The sequence below is a fragment of the Aotus nancymaae genome, unplaced genomic scaffold (genome assembly GCF_030222135.1).
Source record: "Aotus nancymaae isolate 86718 unplaced genomic scaffold, 86718_ANA_hifiasm-v0.15.2.pri h1tg000108l, whole genome shotgun sequence".
Classification (NCBI taxonomy): domain Eukaryota; kingdom Metazoa; phylum Chordata; class Mammalia; order Primates; family Aotidae; genus Aotus; species Aotus nancymaae.
This window is the reverse complement of record NW_026988523.1, coordinates 2,668,801-2,687,601: the sequence shown is the minus strand read 5'-3', so window position 1 is coordinate 2,687,601 and position 18,801 is coordinate 2,668,801. Positions and strand designations below refer to the sequence as shown.

At 36.2% G+C, this 18,801-nt stretch overlaps 1 protein-coding gene across 5 annotated transcripts in view; it reads left to right on the top strand.

Annotated features, from left to right (window-relative positions):
• Positions 1-1,634: 1,634 nt before the first annotated feature.
• CCDC181 (coiled-coil domain containing 181) overlaps positions 1,635-18,801 on the top strand; it is a 53,992-nt gene continuing 36,825 nt past the window's right edge. For 2 of the 5 annotated variants that reach the window (XM_064370545.1, XM_012444467.3), the window contains exons 1-4: positions 1,635-1,816; positions 7,584-7,703; positions 10,169-11,119; positions 15,169-15,315. In XM_064370545.1, coding sequence (XP_064226615.1) covers positions 7,587-7,703; positions 10,169-11,119; positions 15,169-15,315 — 1,215 coding nt within the window. In that variant the 5' untranslated portion in view covers positions 1,635-1,816; positions 7,584-7,586. The other 3 variants (XM_012444466.2, XM_012444464.2, XR_001106111.3) reach the window with 3 other exon arrangements.

The following is an 18,801-nucleotide window of genomic DNA, read 5'->3' as shown; positions in this document are numbered from 1 at the left end:
TCAAATGGCCAATAAACATATGAAAAAATGCTCAACATCACTACTGATCAGGGAAATGCAAATCAAAACCTCAATACAACACCACCTTAATCCTGCAAGAATGGTCATAAGCAAAAAAAAATAAAAATAAATAGATGTTGGCATAGATGTGGTGATCAAGGAACACTTTGACACTGCTGGTGGGAATGTAAACTAGTACAATCACTATGGAAAACAGTGTGGAGATTCTTAAAGAACTAAAAGTATATCTACCATTTGATCCAGCAATCCCACTCCTGGGTATCTACCCAGACGAAAAGAAGTTATTATGTGAACATGTGCATACACGTTCATAGCAGTACAATTCGCGCAAAAATATGGAACCAACCCAAATGCCCATCAATCAACGAGTGGATAAAGAAAATGTGGTATATATACATACCACAGAATTGTAGTCATAAAAAGTAATGAAATAATGGCATTTGTAGCAACCTGGATGGAAATGGAGGTTACTTCACCATTATTCTAAGTGAAGTAACTCAGGAATGTAAAACCAAACATCCTATGTTCTCACTTATAAGTGGGAGCTAAGCTATAAGAATGCAAAGGCATAGGAATGATACAGTGGACTTGGGGACTTGGGAGAAAGGGTGGGAGCAGGGTGAGAGATAAAAGACTACATATTGGTTGGGAGGCTGAGGTGGGGGGATTGCTTGAGCTCAGTTATTCAAGACCAGCCTGGGCAACATGGTGAAACCCTGACTCTCCTACAAATACAAAAAGTTAGCCAGGCATGGTGGCACACCTGTAGTCCCAGTTACTCAGGAGGCTGAGGCATGAGAATTGCTTGAACCCGGGAGATGGAGGTTGAAGTGAGCCGAGATCGTGCCACTTCACTCCAGACTGGGAGACAGAGTCTCGCTCTGTCTCAAAAAAATAAATAGAAACGACTACGTATTGGATATAGTGTACACTGAACAGCTTAGGTGATTGGTGCACCAAAATCTCAGAAATCACCACTAAAGAACTTATTCATGTAACCAAACATGACCTGTTCCCCAAAACCCACTGAAATTAAAAAATAATAATGCTGTTATTCATTATTTGAAAAACACAAATTTAGGGGGATGGTCAGAGGAAAAAACTATTAACCTAGGAGTTCTGAAACCTAGGGTCACTTCCAGCTTTGGTAACTCTACAATGCTACACTCGTTAGAGGAGATTTGACTAAAATTCCTTCAACCTTTAACACTGAATAACCTTCTTGGGGGGAGGGAGTCTTTTTTCAAGTGCTGAAGCAGTAGAAACATTACGTAATTACAACTACACTACATCTAGGAGGTGCACTCATTATTACAATTCATTTTAATCTTACATTTTAAAAAACCTTACTCTATAATTTGAAGATTATGTAAAACTTTGATTTTACATTGCCTCTCTTGGAGAAAAGGTGCTCTTCATCACAGCTACAAGCGGGAAATTTCACAATCAACGCAGCAGCCCTTCGCGAGTCTCTAATAACATTAGTGATGCGTGGATTTCTTGGTCGTCTCCTTAGAAACCGCAGCTTGACGAGACCTCTGCAAGCACCGGGATGGATGCCGGGAAGGGTAGGTGTTCTGAGGATGTCGCCTGCGCCTGCGCGGGTTTATGTCGCGCTCCTTGTTAGAGAAGCCCGGATGGAGGACGCATAGGCACGCTGTTGCCATGGCAGTTTGGTCCCCGCTGCCGCGGAGGCAGGTGCGGGTCTCCGTGGCCTCAATGTGAAGAGCTTTGAAAGACGAGGAGAGAACTCCCCCGGCCATCTCTGTGACCCCAGCCGCCGCATTTTACACAGGCAGGAGGGATAGAGAGGGAGAGAGGGGAAGGACGATGCGATAATATTAATGATGGGAAAGAGAGTAAAGGTATAAACGTCTAGTATAGCTGGGAGGGAAGGTAGGTAGTGACGGAAGAAGCTTTCTGGTGGCACCTTATCCTCTGGAGTCCGGGGTCCACCGAGTCTGGCCCTGGTGGGGAAGTCTGGCAACACCTTGCTTTACTATGTATGAAGGAAACTCATCTGAGGGTAGCTTAGACTAAGTTTTTGTCATATTCTTTCCCCTCTCAAAGTTCTTGAATGGGGAAAGTAATAATTTTGTCCCTGGGAGAAAAAGTCACCCCTGAAATTGTAGCCTCCATGAGGAGGCAATGGTATTCATTTCGTTGGGATCCTGAATGCAGATTAAAATTATCACCTAAAGTTCATAAAGTATCTATCATCACACTTTGTGACAGGTTATGATTTTTTTTTAATTTACTTATAGGATCACAGTCTTGGCAGGATACATAGGAATAATGGGCCAGATGGTTTCACGATGTTATGGATTAGTTTTTGCTTAAGTACTTATTTTATATTCAAGGGCATTCTCTTTGACATGCTTTCAGTTCTTAGATTTTAAACAAGCGTATGTTTAAAACGCTGTAAGATGGGAATCAATTATTTAGATTAAACTATTTTTGAACATTCTGCATTGTGGAAGAAAGTTATCAAAATTATGTATACATATGTACTTGGCTTAAGATTCCCACTGAAAGATCTGCAGTCCAACTATCCACATGGGATTCACCACATGGGATTTACTCAGGGAGGAATTGATTTCCGTAAGTGGTAAATATAGCCACTTACCTATATTTTTACTGATGATAAATGTTGAAATTTAAATGTGTGAAACTCACAATCATAAAGTAGGTAGTGTTAAGTGATTTTGTTTGTGTAAGATGTATTTTTGTTCTGGCTTGTTGACTGTGTACCATATGGACAGTACCCTGGAGATGAAGATTAAAAGAATTGAAGGGGTTGAATATCCTGTGACGCATTTGAAAAAGGCTTAAGGGATTTGATAACCAGAGTTTGAAATTTATGTTCTTTGTTTACTTGAGAATCAGTCATGAGGGTTTTTTAAGTTATAGGAAAATAATTTCACTTCAGATTTAACGAGACTTGATTTACTTCTCAGAGTTACCTTAACTATGGTGTTTTTTCCCTTTGAATTAAGGCATAATAGTATGACGTAAAGACCCCTAATCTGTTAAATTTTTAATTATTGTGTTTTTAATTTATTATACAGGTATTATGCTTTCATTTTAAATTTTAGTTTTCATGTGGGTGGAATTCTCTGTAAACAATAAAACATATCTACTAAAGTCTTCAGGCAGCCATTCATTTATGAGTTCGGAACTAGGTTTATCATAAAATGAGGGAAAGGACTGAAGAGTTCCAAAGAAATATTCTTATAATATTTATGTAACTTAAAGAAAGGAAAACTCACCATGCCAAGGGATTGCGACTGTGAAAAGTACTATTTTTACTGTAAATATTTTGCATTACAGTGAGATTTAGTTTATTCTGCATCATTCATGGTGCACTTGGTTTTAATTGGTCGGCAGGTAGAAATAATAGCTTAATTTAGCTTGTCTTGCAGTTAGAAAGTGAAACTGACTCTAAAGTGTTGATTTATTTTATCAAGATAACTTCAGAATTTGCCCTCAACCTGATTTAGATATTATTGAAGGGCTTGCTTTTGAGTGCGTTAGCAAATCTATTTTGTAATTTTAGTTTTAAATAAATATCTAGAAGAAATTATAGTCCAATGAATATTTTAGAAAAAAATTATCCAGTTGAACAGTTAACAGTTTTTATTCAATAATAATTAAGTTGAGTAATTAACAGTTATTCAGTAATAACTTAGTCTGGCCAAAGGTTTGGTGAGAATTAAGTGACGCTAACGGCTAAAACAGTTTGTGGATTATTTATTAATTCAGCATACCTAAAGTGTACCTAGAATTAACTTTATCTTTGAGAGGGAAAAAGAACCAACATCAATAACTATCCAGAGAAAAGACGGCATTTTAATGAAACACACTTCGGAACTTTTTTTTTAATTGTACTTTAGGTTCTGGGGTACATGTGAAGATTATGCAGGATTGTTGCATAGGTACATACATGGCACAGTGGTTTGCTGCCTCCATCCCCCCATCATCTTTATCTGGCATTTCTCCCCATGTTATCCCTCCCCAACCTCCCTACCCGCCGCTGTCCGTCTCCTAGCCCGCCAACAGACCTCAGTGCATGATGCTCCCCTCCCTGTGTCCATGTGTTCTCATTGTTCAACACGCACCTATGAGTGGGAAAATGCAGTGTTTGATTTTCTGTTCTTGTGTCAATTTGCTGAGAATTATGATTTCCAGATTTATCCATGTCCCTATAAAGGACATGAACTCATCATTTTTTATGGATGCATAGTATTCCATAGTGTATATGTGCCACATTTTCCTTGTCCAGTCTATCATCCATGAGCATTTGGGTTGGTTCCAGGTCTTTGCTATTGTAAAGAGTGGCACAATGAACATACGTGTGCATATGTCTTTACAGTAGAATGATTATATTATATTTATATTATATAATCCAATATATATTTATATTATATAATCCAATATATATATTATATAATCCAATTATATTTATATAACCCAATATACCCATTACTGGGGTATATACCTAGTAATGGGATTGCCAGGTCAAATGGAATTTCTATTTCTAGATCCTTGAGGAATCGCCACACTGTCTTCCACAATGGTTGAACTGATTTACAGTCCCACCAACAGTGTAAAAATAGAACTTTGGTTTTTTTAAGTCTCGAATTTAATCATTCAGACACTGATCATTGGTTTTAGATTAAGCTTTATCATACTACTTTGCATTTGCTTTTAAATTCTCTTGCTCTTTGTGAGTTGACAATTACTAATTTGCATCTTATAGAAAAAAAGACGCTTAGAGTTAAAAAGAATCTTAAAGGTCATGTAGCTCAATTGCTTTCCTAAAGCTTGTGTCCTTTAAAACGTTCCTTCCACAGTCCTCTTTGGGGCTATGTATAAACATTTATATTGACAGGAAATACAGTACTTCTATAGGCAGCTAATTTCACTCAGGACAGGGTTGAAAATGTAAGTTCTGTCTTACCTTGTGCCAAAGTTCGCCCCTGAGTTTCCAGCCCTTGTTACTAGTTTTACTCCTTGAGATTATGCAAGTCCATTTCTCCCGCAAAATATTGTAAAGCAGTTGTTCTGAATTTTCTCTTCTTTAGGTTAACATTCCCAGAGTTTTCAATTATTCCTCAGTATCTGACTTTAAGGATTTTACTCTTCCTTTTCCTCCTCTTTTATGTTTCTTTCTCCTGGTTTGCTAGACTCTGAATGTCTTCTAGTTTGGTTTTGTTTTCTAAACTCTAGTACAAAAATCTGGACACAATACTTCACATATTATCTATATGTCTCAACCTTAGAGCTCATTTATATTTTTAGTATCCTCATCATTCTTTTAACTCATTCTTTTAAAATCATTTTAAAACTCAGAGTTTAGTGAACTCTACTGTTCACTAACACCTGTTAAAATTTTTTACACATAGTATGAAAAGCCTTATCTCTACTAGTCTAGTACTTGTGCAGCTAGTTAAAAGCTACTGTCCCACATGGCTGCACTATCATTTGATGGTGAACTATGGGAAGAAAAAATGTAAATCTCTCTTTAGTAAAATTGTACCAGGTTAGATAGTCTGGGCAAAGATTTGGGGAGAGTAAAGTGAAACTAATGGCTAAAACTAAGTTTGTGGATTATTTATTCAGTTATAATATTTCTCATTTTATACCTTTAAAAATGTGCCTATGTCTCATGTGTTCTTGACATCTGGACTTTCTACTTCCAAAAATAATATTAGGCAAATTAGTCTTGATGCAGGAGCAAGGTAAGTAAAGTATAGAAACAGGGTCTCAAGCATTTGGGCCCCTGTAGATCTGATTTTCTGCACTTCTTTTGAGATTGGACCTAAAATTCTATGAAAATTTAGAAAGCATTGTTCTTTTTTAAGTCAGTAGTTGAAAGTATGCAAATTATTGCTGTGTATTTCTACCTTTGTGATTTCATGGCAGTTACATCTACATTAATAATTTTCCCCAACCTTTTTCTCTTTGGAAAGATAATGTGACATCAAACTAACACTCATACTCTTTCCAGACCCTTCTTCAAAACACACTATGTTCAGGCCATGCTGTACAGTCCCATGTGCTTCCATGTTTGTTTGTTCTCTCTCATGCTGTTCTCTTTGCTTGGAATAATTGATGAACTTTCATACTGGTATTTAAACTCCATACCAGCTTCCTTTGATAGTTTCCATTTTGTATTGAGTTACTTGTTTTTTTATTCTTCCTTACATATCCTTTATTCCAGTTGTCTACATTTTTATTTATGCTTTTTATTTAGCTTTGTCTTCTCTAGCATACTGCAAGCATCTTAAGGTGCTTATAAATCATTATGAATATATACAGGAAAACAGTAGGTGTTCAACAAATGTTCGTCAAAATTTCTTTGATGGGCTAGGTGCTGTGGCTCATACCTATAATCCCAGCACTTTGGGAGGCTGAGGAGGGTGGGTTACTTGAGGTCAGGAGTTCAAGACCAGCCGGCCAACATGATGAAACCTCATCTCTTCTAAAAATACAAAAATTTTGCCGGGCATAGTGGCACCCTTCTGTAATCCCAGCTACTCAGGAGGCTGAGGCAGGAGAATCACTTGAACCTGGGAGGCAGAGGTTACAGTGAGCTGAGGTCATGTCATTGCACTTCAGCCTGGGCAACAGAGTGAGAGAGACTCTGTCTCAAAAAAAAAAAAAAAAAATACACACACACACACATACACACACACACGCACACGGAACACTCACACAGATATACAGACACATTGTAGGTAAAGATTTATATGTTCCATTTGTTTAAAAAGTTATATACAGAAAAAAAATAGGAGGCCTAGGAACTGATTTTAATTAAAAGATAATTTTAGCTTACTTCTTTCAAAAATGCCTGAATTCATATACCACTTTAACACACACACACACACACACACACACACACACACTCACTTTGTCACCTGGAACAGAGAAACATTTTTACCTTTCATCTGACAACTCTATTTACTGTCACTCACTTCTAGATTGTATTAGGTATCATCACAGTTTTTTTTTTAATGAACAAAATATTTAGAGTTGACAAAAGTTTGATTCCTGTGGAAATCAGCATTCATCATATTTGAGAATCAGTTGTTATTAAAAAGCTCTCAGATCACAAATTATAATTATGCCATATAAGTTACTAGAAGGATTGGGAAACTGAGGATGGGAACTGTTTTCTTAGTGGGTGAGATTAAAAAACTAATCTATCTTCTCTGGCCTGGGCAAAGGTTTTAATGATTGTCAAAGAATATGGAAAAATCATTTTCTAAGCATTAGTCTTTTATCTGCCTTTTTTTAGACTCCTTATATATTAGAGTTCGGGTAATTAGGGGAAGGTGGGAGAGTTTTAGGAATGTTGACCTGTGGAAATGTCTTGCCATTGCAAATCTCTCTTTTATGATGTATTCAGGTGCATGTTCATTTTGAACATTCCATTTTGTGTTTCTGTGTGTTAATTAGCTTACCTACAGCATTAATCTCCATGCTTCATTCTTCTTCTAGGGTGAACATAACATATGCCCTACCTTTTAAAATCTTGTAGCATTTTCTTTCACAAACAGAAAATGAATGAAAATAAAGATGCTGATTCAAAAGAAAGTGAAGAATACGAAGATGACTTTGAAAAGGACCTGGAGTGGTTAATTAATGAAAATGAAAAAAGTGATGCCAGCATAATAGAGGTATATATTGCCAACAGAATTCATAATAATTATATTACAAAATGCTTTGCAGTTCTTTAAGATTTCCACATTATTATCTCATCTAAACCTCACAAAATTTCTTTGATGTACATTGGGCAAATTATTATTATCCTCATCCTAAATGTAAGAAAATTGAGGCATAGATTGCTTAAATGTTGTAATCCTAAGGCATAGACCAGGTTAGTGAGAGAACAGTTATTACGTTAGCATTTAATAAAACTAAAATGACCATTATAATATAAATAATAGAAATAAATAAATGGCAAAATCGTGATTTTTTGCATTGAAAGTAAAAAAAAATACAGTTAATTTCTACTTTCTGTGAAATTGGGTCAAATCATAGGGTTATGCTATAAAAATAAATGAAAAATAAAGCAAATCCTCTAAACACATGACCTTTTAGCTAGTATTTGAAACTTTAAGACGGAATTAGCTATTCTTGGCAATGAATATAGAGAAAAAAGTAAAGGATCAAAGTCTGAGTCACAGGAATAGCTATAGGAAAAAGTGGATCCATTAAGCGTGGTTATATACTATTTATCAGAGATTTAGAAGGGAAATCCAGGAAAATTAACCAGTTCTTACATCATGGTAGGTTCTTTCTCTTTCTCTTTACATATGTATGCTGTGTATGTGTATTTCTATACAATGTATATATGTATATATGCATATGTATGTGTGTATATATATGTGTGTATACATAAGGTAGTATCAATAAGTGGGTCAGTAATCAGGAAAAAGACTAACACTGGGATATAAATAGGTGACTTCCGAGGGATAATAATGATCAGAGTTGTTAGAGCAGAAGCCAGTTTTAAAGGTGTTAAGGAAAAGACTATGAGGAAACGCAAGTTTTATAATACAGATTTTTTAGTTCCATTTTGCTTTCTTATATAATCGAAAAGACAAATGGGATACACAATATTTGAAGATGGAAACAGAGTCAAAAGTGAAGATTTTTCTAAGATGGCTTTTAAATGAGAGTTTTATGCATCCTAATGGAAAAATAAGCAGAATGAGTAGAGGCAGATACCCAGAGTGGTAAGGTTGAACCAATTTCTCCAGACTGGAAGGGTGTGAGTTCCAAAGCACAGTGTGATAGAATTAGAGAGGTAATAAGGATGATTTATTGTTTCATTTTCTAATTCAACAAAATTAATGATCACCTATCATGTATCAGAGGCTGTTCTCAGTGCTAGGGATATATAGAGCAGGGATAAAATAAAAGTGCTGTCATGAATCTTATACATTCTAGTGGATGATTATGATAACCTCTTCTTTTGAGGCTTTTGGGAAAAGGGGGTGACTGAGCTAGTGACCCATAGGAAAGTCAGGGGAAGATTTATTTGTAAAAAGTGGGTTTTCAAAAGAAAAGTAATAAAAGCTAAAGGAGAGTTCAGAAACCGAGACTATAAGAATGAACCAGAGATCTGCCATCCTCGTGATATTGAAAATATAAAAAAAGAATTAACTAGAGAATCAAATAAGGCTAAAATGAACAATTGTGATACAGATATCTTAGTTAAATCATAGTTATTTGGCAGTCATTTTAATGGGCCAGGTTTATTTACTTATTAGACATCTATCAGACAAGATGACCTTCCCTATCACACAGGATGACCTATGAGCAAGTGAAGGAGGAAAGTAATTTTAAGGGGTTGAAGAGAGCAGCATGTAGTAGCTCCCATAGAACTGCTTTAGGATAGGTGGGAGAGAACTGTTTGACAAAAAAAATATATATATATGTATTTATAAAAGCTTTTAGTTAGATACATCAGAAGTGGAGTAGAGTTTTGTGCTGCACTGGTACTGATTTATGGTTCATGTGGAATTAATTTTTTTAAGGCCAGGTTATCTCATAGTGGTTAGCATGGATTACTGAAATCTCTGAGCATAGTTGAAGAAGGAAAATCTGATCTAGAGATAAAAATTGACCTGGAATTTAGATAAGTCCTGCAGGTTATAGTGACAATAATAGTCTGAAAAGATTAAAAGAACCTCACGTGATTAGGACTTGACCAAATAATTCATCCTTGAAATGGTCTGGGAGAAAGATGTTTGATTGAAGATTGCAAATATTACAAGGAGGAAACATTTTTGAAAACTGTTTTTCTAAAATGTAAAGAGGAAAATTTTATAGGGGAAGGAATATTAATATTATTATTTGTGCTTATCTTTTGATGCATTGGCATAAAAATGTATAAAAATCAATGTAGTACTTAACTACATCAAATTCAAATTTAAAGTTGAATTTTTCCTGAATTGTTGTCAAATATATTTCCCTTGGATACTCATAAGTATGAATTAGAATGTTATGAGCAAATTATGAGGAAGAAGCATTAAATTTTCCCATTCATAAAATAAATTACATGAACAGGAAAATACCATTTTCTGTCTACTTATAAATGAATCTCAATTTTGACTGAAAAATATCTTGTTTTTAGATGGCTTGTGAGAAGAAAGAGAATATTAACCAAGACTTAAAAGAGAATGAAACAGTAATAGAACACACCAAACAGCTTTCTGATCCTGACAAATCTTTGCAGGATGAGATCTCACCAAGAAGAAATGACTTCATTTCTGTACCAAGTAGTCAACCTTCAGATCCCATATCAGATTCAGATAGTGAAAACTCTTTCCAGGAATCCAAAATAGAAAGCCAGAAAGACTTCGGGGATGAAGAGGATGAGGAAGTGAGGAAATATATTATGGGCAAAATTGTACAAGCTAACAGGCTTCTACAGAATCAAGAACCTGTGAATGATAAAAGGGAGCGGAAACTTAAGTTCAAGGACGAATTAGTTGATTTGGAAGTTCCTCCACTAGAAGACACTAATACTTACAAAAATTATGTTGAAAATGAAAGGAATATGTTTGGAAAACTGTCACAGCTACGTATTTCCAATGATTTTGGACAAGAAAATGTGCTCCTGTCACTTACTAATGGAAGCTGTGAAGAAAACAAGGACAGGACAATACTGGTAGAGAGAGATGGAAAATTTGAACTTGTCAATTTACAAGACATTGAGAGTCAGGGATTTTTGCCTCCTATTAATAATGCAAATAGTACGGAAAGTGACCCTCAGCAGTTGTTACCAAGATCTTCCGATTCCTCTATCAGTGGCATCAAGAAAGCAGATTCTGCAGCAAAGATTCATGCTGTCACTCACTCATCAATAGGAGATCCGCTGGCTTATATCCCTCAGCCACCGCTCAACCGCAAGACTTGTCCAAGCTCTGCTGCCAACTCAGATCAAAGTAAAGGGAATGGGAAATCTAATCACAGGACACAGTCTGCACATATCTCACCAGTGACCTCAACATACTGTCTTTCCCCTCGACAGAAAGAACTACAGAAACAACTAGAACAAAAGAGAGAAAAGCTCAAAAGAGAGGTGAGAACCTAAGTGGACATTGTATTAAAAGTAGAGGATGTTTTCCTGCTTTGTAAATGTAGTTGGAATTGAAACAGTTGTTCAAACTATTGGAGATTTTTTTGCTTGCTTTATATATCTACTGTTAGATTAAGTGTTAAAAATGTGTACTTACGGAATGAACACTGTGATTACTTTGGTCCTTGTAAGGATCACAAAGAATAGTAGACTGATCTGTGTTAGTGGAGGTCTCAGTGATGATTTCATCTGTTCCTTTCATTTTAAAGGTGAGACTCAGAGACGTTAAGTGACTGCTGAAAGTAATCTTGATATGATAGTTGAAAATAAAATGTCAGATGGAAAAATGAAGGCACCAAATGTAGAGGTTTAAGAGACAACAGGAAAACTTGGACTATAATTATTTTACTTGCATGTGTTTCATATTATCTTCTATGCCTACAATTCCTTTATTTCCAGGATTTTAGTTTTAATTAAGAATATAGCGTAATATTGTTAATGAAACGTCTCCAAAATGCCATATGAAATCCCAAATTAAGCGTTTTTGTTTTTCATTTTTGTTCATATGTGAAACTCTATGTATCTTATAATTGAAAATTCCAGGATTTAAACTGTATTTCCAATTATTTTGAACAAGACAATGTGCTCCTGTCACTTACTAATGGAAGCTGTGAAGAAAACAAGGATAGGACAATACTGGTAGAGAGAGATGGAAAATTTGAACTTGTCAATTTACAAGACATTGAGAGTCAGGGGTTTTTGCCTTCCATTAATAATGCAAATGGTACAGAAATGACCCTCTTATATCAGTGCTCCAATTCTTTGTTTTACTGGAAACCTAATGATATTAAGCTGAGCCATATAAAATGTCTAATTCTAAATACAGTGTTCAGCAGATAATACATGAGAAGTGACCTCTTACAGATGATTTTGCAGATAAGAAAACCTTAGAAATTTTAAATAACTTTACCAAGGTATATATGTACTTGTTAGTAGCAAACTGAAACAAAAATACCCAGTTCTCTGGCACCCTTGAGAAATGGTGTGCTATCTACTTTATTATTTTTTATATATTTGTTTGTTTATTTATTTATTTATTTTTGAGACAGAGTCCCACTCTTGCTGCCCAGGCTGGAGTGCAATGGTGCAGTCTTGGCTCACTGCAACCTCTGCCTCCTGGGTTCAAGTGATTCTCCTGCCTCAGCCTCCTGAGTAGCTGGGATTACAGGCACCCACCACCACGCCCTACTAATTTTTTGTATTTTTAGTAGAGACGGGGTTTCACTATGCTGGCCAGGCTGATCTCAAACTCCTGACCTTTAGACGATCCACCTGCCTCGGCCTCCCAAAGTGCTGGGATTACAGGTGTGAGCCACCGTGTCTGGCCGTGTTATCTACTTTATATGGGAAATTATCAAGGAAATTTCTGGCATTTAAATCAGGAATTGGCATTAGCAAAAATAAAAAAAAGTGAAAAATGACTTCATAAGAATATGTAACCTCTAGCACACTTAGACAAGAACCTAAAAGGGTGCATGCTTATAGAGCTTTGCTCACTTGGTCACTAATAGCTCTAATAGTGAAACTAAGTTCACTTGATTCAGGTATAAAACAACACTTAAAAGTGTAAGAATTTTGTGACAATACAAAATAATTTTTTGAGCGTGACATCTATATGTTTGCTGTACACAAACACATATGGGTACGTGTGTATATTTTTACAAAACTTATACAGGTGATTTTATGTAGTTGTCACTGCCTTTTTACTAATGAACTGATGTTAGTCTTTAACTGGTGTAAGGGATGGATAATTCTGTTTTCATTTTGATTCTGTTTTCTGAATGACACACACTTTTGTGGCGTCCGTATCCTGTAACTAACTTGGTTCAAGGCATGGTCTTCAAGTACTAAGGCTTTTAACATGTTTTAGCTGGTTTCATGGGAAGGCTTTGCTTTTTTATGCCTGTATTTGCTTGGTTGGGCTGAAATACTCTGTGTTTCCAATGTAAGGGCATCCTTTCAGTGTTCTCTTTGGCAAGAGAACAGTGTTATCAGTGCTTTGGCTGATAGCGTCTGTGTAATATACCTAAATGTTCCCTTGGAAAGATAATCATCTTTTATCATACTGTATTCATGCAAGGCATCCAAAGTCCTTTGTGTGGAAAGGAAATGTATAAATAATGTAAAATTTAATCTTTAATAAATTCATTTCTATTTTATATAATATAGATACTTTAGGGATCAGAAAATAGTATATAGATATTCTCAAATATATTTTATGCTGTTTGATAGAATTTTTCCATTCTCCCTTCCTGCTGATCAATCAATTCTAATCCTTCTGAATTAGAAAGTCTTGCTATATTGTCAAAATGTAAGGAAAACACTCAGAATTCCATTATTTGAAGAAAATTTAACCATAAACTTGTATAAATCAGCTGATTTAAAGGATAAAATTTTAGTATTTAAAGAGATTTACGATCTCATTAGTGCAACTCCATTTTGTAGGTGATAATACTGAGACAGAAGTTAAGTGCCTTGCCCAAATTGGCATAGTATTATCACGGAAGGATTGTTAGTCAGATCTGACTTCCAAATTGGTGGCATTTCCACTATGCCATGTTGTTTTGCTCCCAGTAACTATAAATATTTTATGGTTCTGTATATCTGATTTTGGTATCTCCCTTCAAGTTTAACTCTCTTTTACAACATTAGTCAAATAATTCAGATAAAAAAACATTATTTTCCTTTTATTTTTTCTGAGACAGGGTCTTGCTCTGTTACCCAGGCTGGAGAGCAGTGGCACAATCATAGGTCACTGTAACCCTGAATGCTGGGCTCAAATTCTTCTCCCACCACGGCCTCATGAGTAGCTAGGACTAAGGGCTTGGGCCATCATGTCTGGCTAATTTTTTTTTTAACTTTATTTTATAGAGTCGGAGCCTTGCTATGTTGCCCAGGCTAGTCTTGAACTCTTGGCTTCAATTGATCCCCCTGCCTCAGCCTCCCAGAGTGTTGGGATTACTGGTGTGAGCCACTTGCCTGCCCCATTGTGTTCTTAATAGTTAACCAAGTGCCTAAATATTTTTCTGGTAGCAAAAATGTTTCTTTTTGAATATGAACTACTTGAAAAATATTTTTTAACATTTTAACAAAAAATTTCAAACATTTAAAAAGGTGCAGTTAACTCCTGTATCCTCATTTCTCAGATTCAAAAGCCACTGAGATTTTGGCATATTTGCTTCCTCTCTTCTTCTTTTTTGGCTGTCTAGCAAGACCCTACACAGCATGTAATGTCTCATTTACATACTTTGATATACAGCTCTAAATGCTTATGGAGTTTTCTTTCATAATCACTATGCCATTTATCACAATTAACAAACTTAATGTAAAAATGTATAAGACATTTGCTTCTGGAGTGTGTGTTTTTTCTTTTGCATAGCTTCAATTTGATATATTTAATACCAAAAAGTAAGAAGTAGCTAGAGGAGAGATCTAAGGTGTTCCTGAACTTGTGTGTATTATACATCTGTGTACTTGTAGACTTTATCTGTACAGTTTATCTGAAAACTCTAAATTTTTTTCCCCTGTAAGCAGGGAAAAGGCCCTATATTTTAAGAAGGCCGATTTCTTTTTCTTTTTTTTTTGTGATGGAGTCTCTCTCTCACCCAGGCTGAAGTGCAGTGGCGTGATTTTGGCTCACTGCAACTTCTGCCTCCCAGATTCAAGCGATTCTCCTGTCTCAGCCTCCCAAGTAGCTGGGATTACAGGTGTGTGCCACCATGCTCAGCTAACTTTGTGTTTTCATGAATATCTTTCTAGACAGGGTTTTACCTTGTTGGCGAGGCTGGTCTCGAACTCCTGACCTCAAGTGATCCACCTGCCTTGGCCTCCCAAAGTGCTGAGATTACACGTGTGAGCCACTGTGCGTGGCCTAGAAGGAAAGTTTTAGGATTAGGGAATCCTAATTTCAGATCTCAAAATCTATCTCTACTTTGATAACTCATACAGTTTTATTAATCTTTCATTAATGTCTTTTCATATTCTTTTACTAGGAAGAGCAACGGAAAATAGAAGAAGAGAAAGAAAAAAAGAGAGCGAATGACATGGTATTTAAAGCATGGTTGCAAAAGAAAAGAGCGCAGGTCTTAGAAATGAGGAGAATTCAGCGAGCAAAGCAAATTGAAGACATGAATGGTAGAGTAAGTAAAACTTCTCTGAAAAATAAGTTCATACAGATATGAAAGCTGAACTTATTTACAGAAGGGAGTCTGGATATCAGACTAACAGCCTACGGAAGAAGTAGAAAAGTGGTTCAAGAACTACCCTTGCAAAAGATACAACATACAGTTAACTTTACAATTAGGTTCTAAGAGGACTTGTGAAAATAAAATGATTCCTATTTTGTTCAGACTTTGATGGAATAGAAAGTAGAAAACTGTTAATTCATTTTTTTCAAGATGTAACTTTGGTATTCAAACAGGACAAAGATGTGCGCGCGCGCGCACACACACACACACACACACACACCAAAAACCCTACAGACTCATCTCACTTAAGACTAGACATATAGAAATCTTATGTAAATCTTTAGCAAATTAAAGACACCAAATTATTTAATTTAAAAAAATTGAAACAAAATTTAAGAGAAAATTTTAAAAATCATCCATATCCTTACTAAAAAAAGACATATATGTAAAGTAAAAGTTGAAAATTTGACCCTAAGCTCTTTCAGACTCATCTCCAGTGATAACCACTTTTAACAGTGTGGTGTAAATCCTTTTATATCTTACTTCTATTTATATATTAAATGTCAAAAGTTTTATTATTCAGTTTTTTTCACTTCATCATGAACATCTTTCTAGGCCATTACGTTGAAATCTCTCTTTTCAAAAAGCTATGTGGTACTACCGTGTTAATTGATTAAACCATTCTTCATTTGTAGATATTTAGGTTGGTTCCAATGTTGCGCTAGTTAACAGTGCTGTAGTGAAGATGTACATTCTGTGGGAACATCAGTAATCTGTAGGAGAGGTTCTTCAGAGGGGATTTATAATTATTGAAGGTTGAGAGTGAAATGTTTGGTTGAAGGTGCAAAAGTAACCTCCCAAAAGAGAATATGAATTTATAGTTCCTCTAACAGTGTGTGACAGTGAATGGCTAACACTGCATGTGGTTTATCATCTTATTTTTTTCTTCAAATTAATAATATACATACTTGTATATGAGTGTGTGTGAGAAATAATTAGATATAGGTCTCTACCCCTAGTTTTTGGCACAGAGCTCCTAAAACCTTTTTAATTTCTTGAATGATAGGCATTGTACATGTATCTCTTGTTCTAATAATTGACCTTCTATCCTGGCTCCTGACACAGAGCTCCTAATCCCTTGGAACTTCTTAGGTGATAGGATTCTATTTGTTCTAGTGAGATGACTCTTGATGGGCTCCTGGATAGGGGCTGGCTGCCAGAAAGACTAAGCCATGATTAGAAGCTTGGAACTTTCAGTTCTATCTCCTTTCTTCTAGGAAGGGGGAAGGGGCTAGAGATTGAGTGAATAATCTCAATGACTAAGTGATGAAGCCTTCGTAAACATCCCCGAGCTGCAGGGTTCAGAGAACTTCCAGGGTATGGGAAATGTGGTGTTGGGAGGGTGGTGTGCCCCCAAGGGGGCATGGAAGCTTCATACCCCTTCCCAAGTACTTTGCCTTATATATCTCTTCATCTGTGTCTATTATATTCTTTATTAATAAACTTGTAAATGTGTTTTCCTGAATTATATGAGTTGCTCTAGCAAATTAATCAACCCTGAGGAGAGGGTCGTGCTCCCACCACTCCCCACCCTGGCAATATATAGCTGGTCAGACAAAAGCACTGGTCACAATCTAGGCTTTTGATTGATATCTGAAGTGGAGGCAATCTTGAGGAATTGAGCCCTTAACACATGGGATTTAATGCCAACTCTAGGGATATACTATCAGAATTGGATTCAATTGTAGGATACCCAGCTGGTGTTACAGAACTGGTCAATGTTGGAAGTGGGAACCCTCCCTTACTTTGGTAACTAGAGGTGAAAGATTCTGTGTTGAGTGTGAATGAGAAGGAAAAACAATTCGGTTTTCTATTTATATAGTGCGTGTATTCTTCTGTAAATTTCCTGTTTATAATCTTTTTCCCTTTTTAGTTTGGTTTTTCTTATCAAAGTGTATGAGAGATTTTGATTATTTGTCTGTTATATCTATTACATATTTTCCTAGTGTCTGACAATATATTTTTTGTTACAGTGTTTATTTTGCCATTTGTGGAAGTTTTTAGCTTTTAAAATCTTGGGATGGGCAGTACTTTCACAGGCAAGGCAGAAAAAACATAAACTAAAAGAGACAATATGGAGAAATTTGACTGATACCATATAGTAAAATAAAAATATACTGAGTAAGGTTTACTTTAAGAATGAAATTATGGATCAGTAATAACAGATCTACTAATATCATTCATCACATCAATAAGTAATAAAAGAATATTATCTTGAAAGGTATAATTTCTTTTTTAAAATTCCTAACAAAATATGAATTGTAAACACTATAATGGGGAAATACTGTAGGCATACCTGTTATCGTCAGAAACATGTAAAGTTCGATATTAAATAACTGTATTCTGGTGTTTCAATACAATTCATTAAGAAAAGGAAAGAAGGTAAAAATAATAGGAGTGGTGGGAACCAAGATGTCTGACTAGAAGCAGCAGGGCTTGGAGGCTCCTATGAAAAAAACCATAATAAGTGTGTGAATCCTTCACTGGCAACCAAGGTATCCAGGTTCTCTCATCAAAATTGACTAGAAGGCTGGCGTGACCCATGGACAGAAGGAAGAGCAGTGTAGTGCAGCGGCCCACCTGAGAGCTACACAGGGAAGGAGAACCTTCTCCCCGCAGCAAAGGGAGGCAGTGAGTGAGCATGCCGTCCAGCAGGGGAAACTGTGCTTTCTCCTTAGAACTGCGCAACCCATGGATCAGAAGATCCCACTCGAAAATCCAGGCCACTGGGGCTTAGGTTCTCAACACCGGAACACGCAGATTCTTACAGCCCTTCAAATGGAATCTGCTTAAGCCTACTGAACTCCCAGTAGGAAAGGCGACCAGCTGGCAGTGAGAATTTCAAGCCACAGAATGGGAGAAAATTTTTGCAATCCCTCTGACAAAGGGCTAATATCCAGAATCTACAAGGAACTTAAACAAATTTACAAGAAAAAAAAACAACTCCATCAAAAAGTGATTGAAGTATATGAACAGACATTTCTCAAAAGAAGACATTTATAGGGGCTGGGCACGGTGGCTCACCCCTGTAATCCCAGCACTTTGGGAGGTGGAGGCAGGTGAATCACCCGAGGTCGGGAGTTTGAGACCACCCTGGCTAACATGGTGAAACCCCGTCTCTCCTAAAAATACAAAAAAAAAAAAAAAAAAAAAAAAAGAAGACATTTATGCAGACAAAGAACATGAAAAAAAGCTCATCATCACTGGTCATTAGAGAAATGCAAATCAAAAACACAATGAGATACTATCGCACGCCAGTTAAAGTGGCGATCATTAAAAGAAACAGCAGATGCTGGAGAGGATGTGGAGAAATAGGAGCATTTTTACACTTGGTGGTAGTGTAAATTAGTTCAACCATTGTGGAAGATAGTGTGGCAA